Source organism: Pimephales promelas, chromosome 15 (genome assembly GCF_988280905.1).
Source record: "Pimephales promelas chromosome 15, fPimPro1.hap1.1, whole genome shotgun sequence".
In the NCBI taxonomy this organism is placed as follows: Eukaryota; Metazoa; Chordata; class Actinopteri; order Cypriniformes; family Leuciscidae; genus Pimephales; species Pimephales promelas.
The window spans coordinates 275,562-286,717 of NC_142783.1; the positions used below are offsets into that span (position 1 = coordinate 275,562).

The 11,156-nt window shown below is 41.8% G+C and overlaps 1 protein-coding gene across 1 annotated transcript in view; it reads left to right on the plus strand.

Annotated features, from left to right (window-relative positions):
- LOC120462449 (hydroperoxide isomerase ALOXE3) overlaps nucleotides 1-10,877 on the plus strand; it is a 30,350-nt gene extending 19,473 nt beyond the window's left edge. Inside the window, exons 11-15 of the mRNA XM_089119988.1 lie at nucleotides 62-231; nucleotides 4,935-5,056; nucleotides 5,480-5,580; nucleotides 8,716-8,886; nucleotides 10,565-10,877. Of these exons, the coding sequence (XP_088976114.1) occupies nucleotides 62-231; nucleotides 4,935-5,056; nucleotides 5,480-5,580; nucleotides 8,716-8,886; nucleotides 10,565-10,744 (744 nt within the window). The 3' untranslated portion in view covers nucleotides 10,745-10,877. The remainder of the gene's footprint in view (nucleotides 1-61; nucleotides 232-4,934; nucleotides 5,057-5,479; nucleotides 5,581-8,715; nucleotides 8,887-10,564) is intronic.
- Nucleotides 10,878-11,156: the final 279 nt, after the last annotated feature.

Below are 11,156 nucleotides of genomic sequence, written 5' to 3' on the forward strand. Positions count from 1 at the left end.
TTATACAGTAGCCTTTAACCTAACTTTATGTCATGTCTTCTCTCCGTTCTACCACTCGTAGTATGCAGGAGTAGGTGGAGAGTCATTGGAGAAGTTGCTGAAGCGTGCCACTGCCTCCCTGACCTACAGCGCCCTCTGTCTTCCTGATAACATCTCCGAGAGAGGCCTGGAGACTGTGCCAAACTACTACTACAGAGATGATGGGATGAAACTGTGGGATATCATCAACAAGTATGACTACCAGTGGAGTTTAGTCTAGTGTTTTATTGATAGGCATTACACTCACCTGAAGGATTATTAGGAACACCAGACTAATCCTGTGTTTGACCCCCTTTGGCCTTCAGAACTGCCTTAATTCTCCGTGGCATTGATTCAACAAGGTGCTGAAAGCATTCTTTAGAAATGTTGGCCCATATTGATAAGATAGCATCTCGCAGTTGATGGAGATTTGTGGGATGCACATCCAGGGCATGAAGCTCCCGTTCCACCACATCCCAAAGATGCTCTATTGGGTTGAGATCTGGTGACTGTGGCGGCCATTTTAGTACGGTCAACTCATTGACATGTTCAAGAAACCAATTTGAAATGATTCCAGCTTTGTGACATGGTGCATTATCCTGCTGGAAGTAGCCATCAGAGGATGGGGACATGGTGGCCATAAAGGGATGGACATGGTCAGAAACAATGCTCAGGTAGGCCGTGGCATTTAAACGATGCCCAGTTGGCACTAATGGCTCATTTCCACTGAGGGGTACGGTACGGTACAGTACAGTTCGGGTCGGGTCGGTACACCATGATCAGTAAGTAAGTAAGTAAGTAAAGTTAATTTATAGAGCACTTTTCACAGATAAAAATCACAAAGTGCTTTACAAAGTGCAGCCACAAAAATAAAACAGTATATAATCAGTAAAATTTCAACATTTCAAACATTTAAAAAGCCCAAAGTAAAACCCAGTCAACTAAATGCTTGTCTAAATAAAAGTGTCTTAAGATGCCTTTTAAAATAATCGATCGAGTCGGTCACACGGAGGGGCAAAGGCAAGGCGTTCCACAAACTGGGGGCTACAACCTGAAAGGACAGGTCTCCCCGGGTTTTATAGCGAGTCTTTGGGACCATTAACAGACCTGAGGTCTGAGGAACGAAGTGCACGGCCTGGGGAGTATGTGCATAACATATCAGCAATGTAATGAGGGGCCTGACCGTGTAAAGCTCTAAAAGTTAAGACTAATATTTTAAAATCAATACGTAATTTGATGGGGAGCCAGTGTAAGGAGGACAAAATTGGTGTAATGTGTGTCCTCAGGCTTGCGTTTCCACCGCCAACAGTACCATTACTTGATAGGCGTGGTGTTTGCTGGAAAGAAGCGATCGACGTTATTCTCGCGTGAAGAAAGCAACATAGCAAACAACAATGGATGACAGACAGCTGATCTTGTTCTTGCTTCTCAGCATGCTTGTCACAGGAAACAAGCGCTGGCATTAGGCGTTTCTCAATACCAAGTAGCCTACGCTAAGCCCGACTCAGGAGAATGACTCCCGAGGATGCGAGTCCAGTAACGTTAATTCTGCTAATGGAACTGCGAGTTCTTGAATGCACTTCTCAGCTCGCGCTGCTACTCCGCTTATCTCTGTATGTACATTTGAGGCAACAATAAACTTAATATGTTATAAAACACCACTCTGCTTCTTTTCAAATTTCATTTCAGTACATTTTAAAGATTATAATCACACAAATGTGGTTCAGGCAACGCATAACCTATTGATTATTCAATGATGGATGTAACGTTATATTTATAACAAAACTAAATATAAAACAACCCTGCCTTGCATTAAACATTACAGATGATCTGGTAAAAAATATATACAGTAATAAAGATATACAGTAAAGCTTTAATAACATAAAGCAAACAATTCAGTCAAATATACAAATTCAGCGCTCAAATATATGAAACTTCACTTATCCTTCTGCCAAAACTATTGGCAAGGCTACTAATTATAGATTCACGAGACCAAAGATCACCTGTTAGGTTTATACAAGACGAATATCTCATATTTAACCACTACAGAGACATCCGAGTCAGCGGCAAACATCAGAACGACTAGCCGAGGAAAGGCTGTTCCCGGCGGGGGACACGAGCGCGAGCGTCCGGTGATCGCTTGGAATGGATCTCAGTCAAATTATCATAAATCTATAAATAAACCACAGATTTGAGCTTTAAAAAACTACTTTCTCGCCTGAAAAACTATTAAAACCACATTTCGTGACACAATAACAGTAGTATTATATTTCAACTGTATGCTTCTAATGTAGCGCGCGCGAGTGACGATACTCCGTCCACCAATCAGCGTTCTGCAGTGAGTCTAGCTCCACCTTTTAGTACCCTTTCACTGCGCTAGGAACCCCAACGGAAGGGTACCCAAAAAGTGGTACGGTACGGTTCGGCCTTTTGGTACCATTCACAACTTTTGATAGTGGAAAAGCAAATAGTTGTGGACCGAACCGAACTGTACCGTACCGTACCACTCAGTGGAAATTAGGGGAAACTCAGAGCCATTAGGGACCTAAAGTGTGCCAAGAAAACATCCCCACACCATTACACCACCACCACCAGCCCAACAGTGGGAACAAGGCATGATGATCCATGTTCTCATTCTGTTTACGCCAAATTCTGCCTCTACCATCTGAATGAACAACAGAAATCCAGACTCATCAGACCAGGCAACATTTTTCCAGTCTTCAACTGTCCAGTTTTGGTGAGCTCTTGCAAATTGTGGCCTCTTTCTCCTATGTGTAGTGGAGATGAGTGGTACCCGGTGGGGTCTTCTGCTGTTGTAGCCCATCCGCCTCAAGGTTGTGTGTGTTGTGTCTTCTTCACAAATGCTTTGCTGCATACCTCGGTTGTAACGAGTGGTTATTTCAGTCAAAGTTGCTCTTCTATCAGCTTGAATCAGTCGGCCCGTTCTCCTCTGACCTCTCGCATCAACAAGGCATTTTGGCCCACAGGACTGACCCATACTGGGTGTTTCCCTTTTCACTCCATTCTTTGTAAACCCTAGAAATGGTTGTGTGTGAAAATCCCAGTAACTGGGCAGATTGTGAAATACTCAGACACCAACAGCCATGCCACGCTCAAAACTGCTTAAATCACCTTTCTTTCCCATTCTGACATTCAGTTTGGAGTTCAGGAGATCGTCTTGACCAGAACCACACCCCTAAATGCACTGAAGCAACTGCCATGTGATTGGGTGATTAGATAATTGCACTAATGAGAAATTGAACAGGTGTAACTAAAATCCTTCAGGTGAGTGTGTGCTTTCTACTCTCTCTCTCTCTCTCTCTCTCTCTCTCTCTCTCTGTGTGTGTGTGTGTGTGTGTGTATTACACAATACATCTAGTTTTTAGGGCTGAATTAATACATCCTGGTGCAATTTCTGATTCATATTTCAACAAATACAGAGTCAATTATACAGGTTCATGGGTCAGTAAGCACATGCTGTACATGTACTGTGTTGCTTTGAATGAATTCCGGCTTAAGAAATAAAAGCAAACAAGTAAAGGCCCATACACACCGGGACGAATATCAGCACGCGTTTTTCGTCAGCGTTTTTCAGCGCGTTTTTTTGTGTTCACACCCAAGCGTTTTTCGCTGACGATGAGCCGAGTGAACATGCAAATTCATTCCCTGACATTAGATGGCGCTTAATGTAAAACAGAAATAATAACAGAATACTATACTAGGGTGATCATATTCATGTCTCAATGTTTTATTATGACAGATAGAAAAAAACGAATGAAATAATGATAGAAATAATGTCTTCTGTATTCGAAAAATAAATATATAAATAATAAATAACTAAAAGAAATGCCTCCAAATGTAACAAAAAATAGCTCTTACAAACTTACAAAAACGAACTAACAAAATCTATTTATATCTTTAGTTTTCATCCTCTTTATCCTGTTTTTCTTCCTCGTCCACCTTGTTTGCCCATCTATATTTTGCTGTAGAACTGATCTTTCCCAGCAGTTTTTGTTTGAAAACCAGGACATTTTCATCACTTAAAAACAGTCAGGACAGGGCGTGGAAACAGGACATGTGTAACGCAAAGTTGAGATGTTGGCCAGAGATAAAAACATAGCACTAGCTGTCGGATGAACAGATGCACGAGAGACGAGAGTTGTCGTATTTCCCCGCGTTTAATAAAACCACTCAAACGTCACACTCGTCCTCCTCATCATACATGGGGATCGAGCGAGAAAAAACACACAAACAAACATATGGTCACAATAGAAAAATAAAATAAAAGAAAGAATACAAAGAGTCGGCAGAGCGGTTCTTCTATCCTCACTTGTCAAAATCTAACTGACACACGTACACTATATGCGCAGTTCTCATCTCAACTCAGATTTCTGTAAAGCACAAAGTGACCGTTTTACACATGTCCCGGGAAAAACAGGACTGTTGGTCACCCCATACTATACTATTATTACAGAAATACAAATATAAATATTATCATACAGCTCTTTGTGCTCCGAGACCAGCAGCTCATCATCTTGCCCATAGGTATCTTATCTCTTCTTCGCCGTATGTGTGCTCGGCCAGACCGTTTTGTGTTTGAGCGCCCCCAAGTTGTGTTTTACTGTAACTTCAGAAGTACCAGACATGTGAGCAAACCCGGCGATCTTGTTGGTCGGATAGGTTTTGACGCGGCGTGTCAAACCAAAAAAACGAACCCGAGGCGTTTTTTTCAAAATGACGCTTTTACGCGTGGTGTTTTTCGCGTCGGTGTGAACACTCACATTGGCGCCCATTGTTTAGTCAAGAGGCGTTAAACGTCGACGAATAACGCGGGCGAAATTCGTCCCGGTGTGAACAGGCCTTAAAGCTGTTAATATGTGAACCTGGGAAACATCTGACGGTGAGGTTGCCTACAGGTTTGTTGCAGCGCTCTTGTCCCACTACTATCAACATGATGTAAACGTGCAGAAGGACACAGAGCTGCAGAGCTGGATCAGTGAGATATTCACCAAAGGCTTCCTGGGAAGAGATTCCTCAGGTCTGTTATCAATCCGTTGTCGGGGCTGTTGCAGGTGGAAATGCTGCACGAGTGATTTCTGGTGGAATACAAATGTGTCTAGACCAATGAGAATGCATTTCCAACAGAATTGTCGCCATATTAGGACATATAATCCAACAAAGGTTTATTTTCTTTGTGTGTGTGTGTGTGTGTGTGTTCAACTCAGTATTTGCACAGCATAAGATAGACATATTTGCTTTGAAGAACAACCTCTTTTATAAACCCCACTGTAATTCACTGTTTTATGCAAAATAATTGAACCCGGTCAATAGTCAAAATTAGTTTAGTTTATGACTCCATTTTCCGTGCGTGTGTGTGTGTGTGTGTGTGTGTGCGTGTGTGTGTAGAAACATCCCGAACTGAGTTTCTCACTGAGAAACCGCCTTACACTCTTCTTCCCAGGAATACCATCATCTTTTCAGACATTGAAAGAGCTGATCAAGTTCGTCACCATGGTGATCTTCACTGTATCAGCCCAACATGCCGCTGTGAACAATGGACAGGTCAGTTAAATCAATTCAATTCCAATCACACAGAGCCATTAAAGCCTCAGTCCTAATCTCATACACTTTTCCTCAAATCCAGCGAATTGCTCCACGCATAGCTGTACGTTTTGTTCTAGTTCTAGTTTTGTTCCAGTGTTTTGCAGCCTGTGTGTTAAACCGACCGCACACTGTGGGATTCTGGCCACGATTCGGACGTCTGGGACAAATTTAGCAAATCCTAAAACATTCTTCTGATCTTTGGCCAAATTGTGAAGTCTTTGATCGTTAGTTTGACATGTTCACCGACAGCCGATTAATGACCGCTGCGATCGCAGTTTACCTCCTTTGAAATTCTGGCGGCGTCACGAGACTTGACTCTCAGTCCTGCAGTATGACGTCAACGACGACCGTCAGATTGACCAAAATCAACATTAGATATTTCTTTGTAGCCACCATTTCAATCCTGGGTGTAATGCAGATCACGGGCACAGAACGTGTCACTGATTGATGATGTACGAATTTTCTGGCATTTGTCCGTTTTAACACGTCTCGACTGTTGTACAGTCTTTGTGCCGTCTTCCTCTCCCCCGCTCTCTTTTCCTCATCCTCGAACCACGAGCCGGCCATCCTGTCCCAGTCGCTAACCTGCTCATGCCCTTCCGCCTTTGTCTGGGTGAGAGTCGTCAAAGGACACGTGATGCTCGGGCATGAACGAGCGCACATGCGGCCAGACACTAGGATTGCCCTGATGATTGACATTCACAACACCTGACAAGGAACTTCTTCTTCTTCTTGCTATTTTACGGTGGTTGGCATCCAAATTATTAGTGCATTTCTGCCGCCTTCTGCTCTGGAGTGTGGATCAGAAAATAGGTTTACAGACTAAATCCTCCTCCCTCACTCTCTCATACACACACACCTCATCCCATTCATTCTACAAAATAATAATAATAATTATTATTATTATTGTTTTAACAACATTATATGATTATACTTTTAAGCCTATTTTATTGATGCAGAATAGAATCTGTCCAGAGTTATTCCTGTTACCTGGTCTCGTTCATCCATCAACACAACGCAGAGCTAAACGAAGACCGGTCACACTCACAATATTGTACAGATTATTATGATCCTATAACAGGCCAGCAGACATTACTATGTTAAGGGTAGATTTATACTATTAAATGTATAAAAACTATACTTGAGTATATTTCTATTGTACTAAAAACATACTCGGGTACATTTTTACTACATATTTTACATCCGGGTTTTGACATAAACAGAAAATTGAAAAGAAAACATTTGAGTATTTAAACAACCAGTTTTGCTTTTCAATTACAAGTTGCCTTTATTTAGGGCATGACTAAGTTACCTACAGTATATCACAATATTTGATGCCATTGGTACAGTATATGAACACCAATATTCTTGCATGGGCATCCCATGTTGAACTCCATCATATCGCCGGGACGATAATCATTTGATCTGAAGTGAACGCTACACACGACCGATGCGGAAGAGAAATCCCGTCTCTTCACCTGCACAAACCGCACCAGGAACGAAAGATAGGCTACAGCACCGTCCCTTTTCTTGTAATGGAAACTCGTGGACTGGATCTTGAAGTCCTGACAGCCCAGAGTTTTTGCAACCTCCACAAACACAATCATTTACCATGACGATGATAAATTACAATACAAAAACTGCTGAAAGCCAATGTTGGGAAAGTTCACTTTCTACATGAACTAGTTCAAAGTTCAGTTCACACATTTTAAAATGAACTAGTTCAGTTCATACTTCAAAAAATGAACTAGTTCATTTACAGTTCTTTTTTTCCATATGGCTTTTTTTATTATTATTGCCGCAGCCCATAGCTATACAATCACAGACAACAATTATTTTATCGACGGGCAGTTTGCACAGAAATGTAAGATCCTCACCGACCTCGTCATAAAATCCATTTAAAGATCATACGACGCCTCAAGCCTCCTCGCTCGCTGCTCGCTGGAGTTGCCAGATTGGGTGTTAATTCGCTACATACAGTATTAAGGCCTGCTTACGTGTGTTTTAGCCAACTGACGACCGCTCTGAATGAACACCAGACGACTCCGCGCTGAGCCGAAGCTGAGGCTCCCTAGCGTGACGTAAAATGACGTGATGTTGAAAAAAAAGCCTTTTTTACGAGCAGTCCTAGAAACACTCACTTTATCTACTAAATTAGTGCCCTTAAGTTATTTTAAAACATTTTAAATCCTGCATGAACTTTTCATATGGTATTTTCATACAAGGTTATCTATTAATTCAGATTTTTTTTAACCTGCAATATGCTCTTTAAGTGTTTTATCTCATAAACAATGTCCCAATCTTAACCTAGATATCACAACTTCTTCTCTCCTATTTCCACTTCCAACCCTCGTCTCTTTAACTTTCATCTGAATTTGAAATAATTGTCTCCCTTTCCCCTCTCTATCCCACCTTTCTTGCCACTTTTGATTTGATTTCTCCCATATCACACTTCTGCTTTGCTAATACTAACTTGCATTTTTATATTTCCTTTTGTTAATGTCTTTTTTTTAATTGATCTGCCATTTCATTCCCCCTTATCCCTACATGTCCTGTCACCCATGTAAACTTTACCTTGGTTAACTATTCTTGTTACTGACTGGTGTTCTTCAAACAGAATATCTTGACGACTTTTGGATTTGAATGACCTTAGGCTTGTTAAAACTGATGATGAATCTGAGCATAGCAATACTTTGTTCTGTCCCGTCCTTTCTACCCATTGTAATGCAATTAATATTGCCAGCAATTCCACTGTATAAACCCCTAATTTATTAGATGTTCTGCTATTGATTCCTGTTCCTTTATCTGGTATCAGCACCCCAATCCTGTTGCTTCTGTCTCTGGATTCCTAGCTCCATCTCCATAAACCTTGATTTATCAGCCACGATCGTCAATTCCACTGAATCGTTCTCCTTAAGACCGTTGACTTGTCAAGTGTTTAAGGGGGGCTTGACTAAAAAAAGTTTGAGAACCACTGCCATAGAGCAAGTAGCCCATGACGACAAGAAAAACACGTTCTATGGCCTAAGTAATGTTAATTATGAGCCCTGTTTGGCGTATATATCACAATTCTCACCCATTCGTTCCCCCCAGTTTGACTTCGGCGGCTGGATGCCTAACTACCCCGCTGCCCTCAGACAGCCCCCTCCCAAAGAGAAAGGCCAGACCACTGAGCGCACCATCATGGAGACCCTACCTGATGTGGGCACGACGGTGAACGGGATGGCTGTGCTGGCACTGCTGAGCAAGGACTCTACAGACCATGTGAGTTTTCACACCATCAGGGCATGTTGAAAGACTGAAATTCAATTTTGCTGTGAAAAATGGGAATATTGTTCTTGCGTATGCCATCATATTACTCTGGACAGTGGCGCAAAAAGTGGGTATGCGCTATATGCGGCGCATAGGGGCGCAGCACAATGGGGGGCGCCAAAGCGATGGTAAAAAATAAAATTAAAAATTATATATAGGCTACAACGGCAGCTATTTCTATATGTAGCTGCTGTTGTGCGTATCTAAATCATTTCTGCATTCCTTCAATGTTATATAAAATTTTAGAGGACTAACAGCCAGACTAGAGTAGGCACCCTCATGGAGAAGGGGAGCGGGTAATATCGCGAGCGGGCGGGGGCGCCGTGAGCGCTGAGCGAGCAGGTACGAGTAGTGAGTTGTCGTCGAAAAAGATGGATAAAACAAAATGCTGTGGGGCTAAAAATAGAAAAAGAAAGAGAGAAAAGGAGATGGCATGTCAATTGATGCGACAGCAGCTAAATAACTGCATGCATTGCTGAAAGCCAACAGGTAGGATTTAAAATGTGACGTCCAGGCATAGGCTATCTGTATCTCGGTGGCCATCGGGACTACCGGGAGATTCCCGCTGGGCCGACGACGTGCTTTTCAGACAATACATTTCATCCTTTTTTAATTTATTTGTCTTAACGGCCCACAAAACTCATACATTGGCGGCCCATTTGTTTGTTTGTTGTTTGTTTTTGTTTTGTTTTTTGCTTAATTGGCGGCGCTGTGCTGGTGTAATGCATTGGTCAAAAAAAGTCAGCTTTAGTTTTTTTTTCTGACACACTGGCCCATGAAATATGTCATTATGCGCTTATATCTTTCAAGTATAGAAATTAGTGCAAAACTAATTATGAAAGTTTCCTTTATTTTTCTGTGCATTTGTTTTACAATAGCCTTTATGGCAATTACTATCATGGGATTAATATTATAACTATTATTTTGTAGTAGTGTAATTTATACAGACACTAACTAAAAGAGGATCAAAATTTTCTCTGTTTAATTTGCACCCTGAATATGGGTTGGAGCTTTTTATTTTGAACTCTCAAAGTGCACCAGTCTGCTGAATTTAACATTACAGAACACAAAATTTTCTTACGGGGGAGCATGCCCCCGAACCCCCCTAGAGAAACAGAGGTCCACCTACCACAGTTTTACCTAAAATCCTGTGAGAAACACTGGTATTGCTGTTCCAATGGAGCTTATAGTTTTCTTAGGGGGGGTTCATCAAGGTGGAGTAGCTATAGTTTAATTGTGTTAATAAACGACAATTTTGCACTTATTTTTTTCTGTTAGCTCTCATTTCTTCCTACTCACTTATTACACAGCACACTTACATTACATTTATTTTATTTTTATTTTATTTTATTATTTTTTTTGGGGGGGGCGCTAAAATTGTTGCTGCATACCCCTCCGAAACTGGGTAGTTGCGCCCCTGACTCTGGATGACATTGGCTTGCTTACACTGCTTTCATTCCTCAAGTTTGCATTACCTGACTGTTACAATACAAAGGAGATTTAGCAAACTGTAAGCATAGTGGGCTCTTGCAGAATATTAGTGCTGTCATTAGAAGTGTGTTAAACATTGTTATGAACTTGTTTCTTATCAACGTTATTTACGATTGCAATCTTGATGCCCTGTCCGTAGTACCCTCTGGGAAATTTCCCAGAACATCTGTATGATGAAGAGGTCCCCTGCAAGCTCATTGAAGATTTCCAAAAGGATCTGGGGAAGTTGGCCGATCTCATCGAGGAGCGGAACAAGAAGTTGGAGCTTCCCTACACCTATCTGAGCCCCAGAAATGTGGACAACAGTGTGGCCATTTGAAAGGATACAGTAGTCCCTCTTAATGCATTTTATTTCTATTCATAGCTATGTCAATAAAAATGAACTCCAAAGCAAAAATAAATCTAAGCGAGTCACGCTTGTTGGTGAAAATAAAATAAATCATGTGAAAGGCTTAATGTGTGGCGCATTTTTTTTAAACTCCGATAACACTGACTCGTTATCCGTCTCTCCAGTATCTCCACTTCTGTTCTTCTCAGAGAAAATGGAACCACTGGTGTCTGCTGGAACCAAACTATCACACTCTTTTGCTGCAAGCCCCCAGATACCAACCAAAAAACGGCAGGCCCCAAAACCACCAAAGCCTGCGGGGCCAGCTCGCCCTCCTCCTCCGAGAGACAGCACCAGCGCTCACAGCCTCCCCCATCGGCTCGAGGTGAACCAAAATCAACTG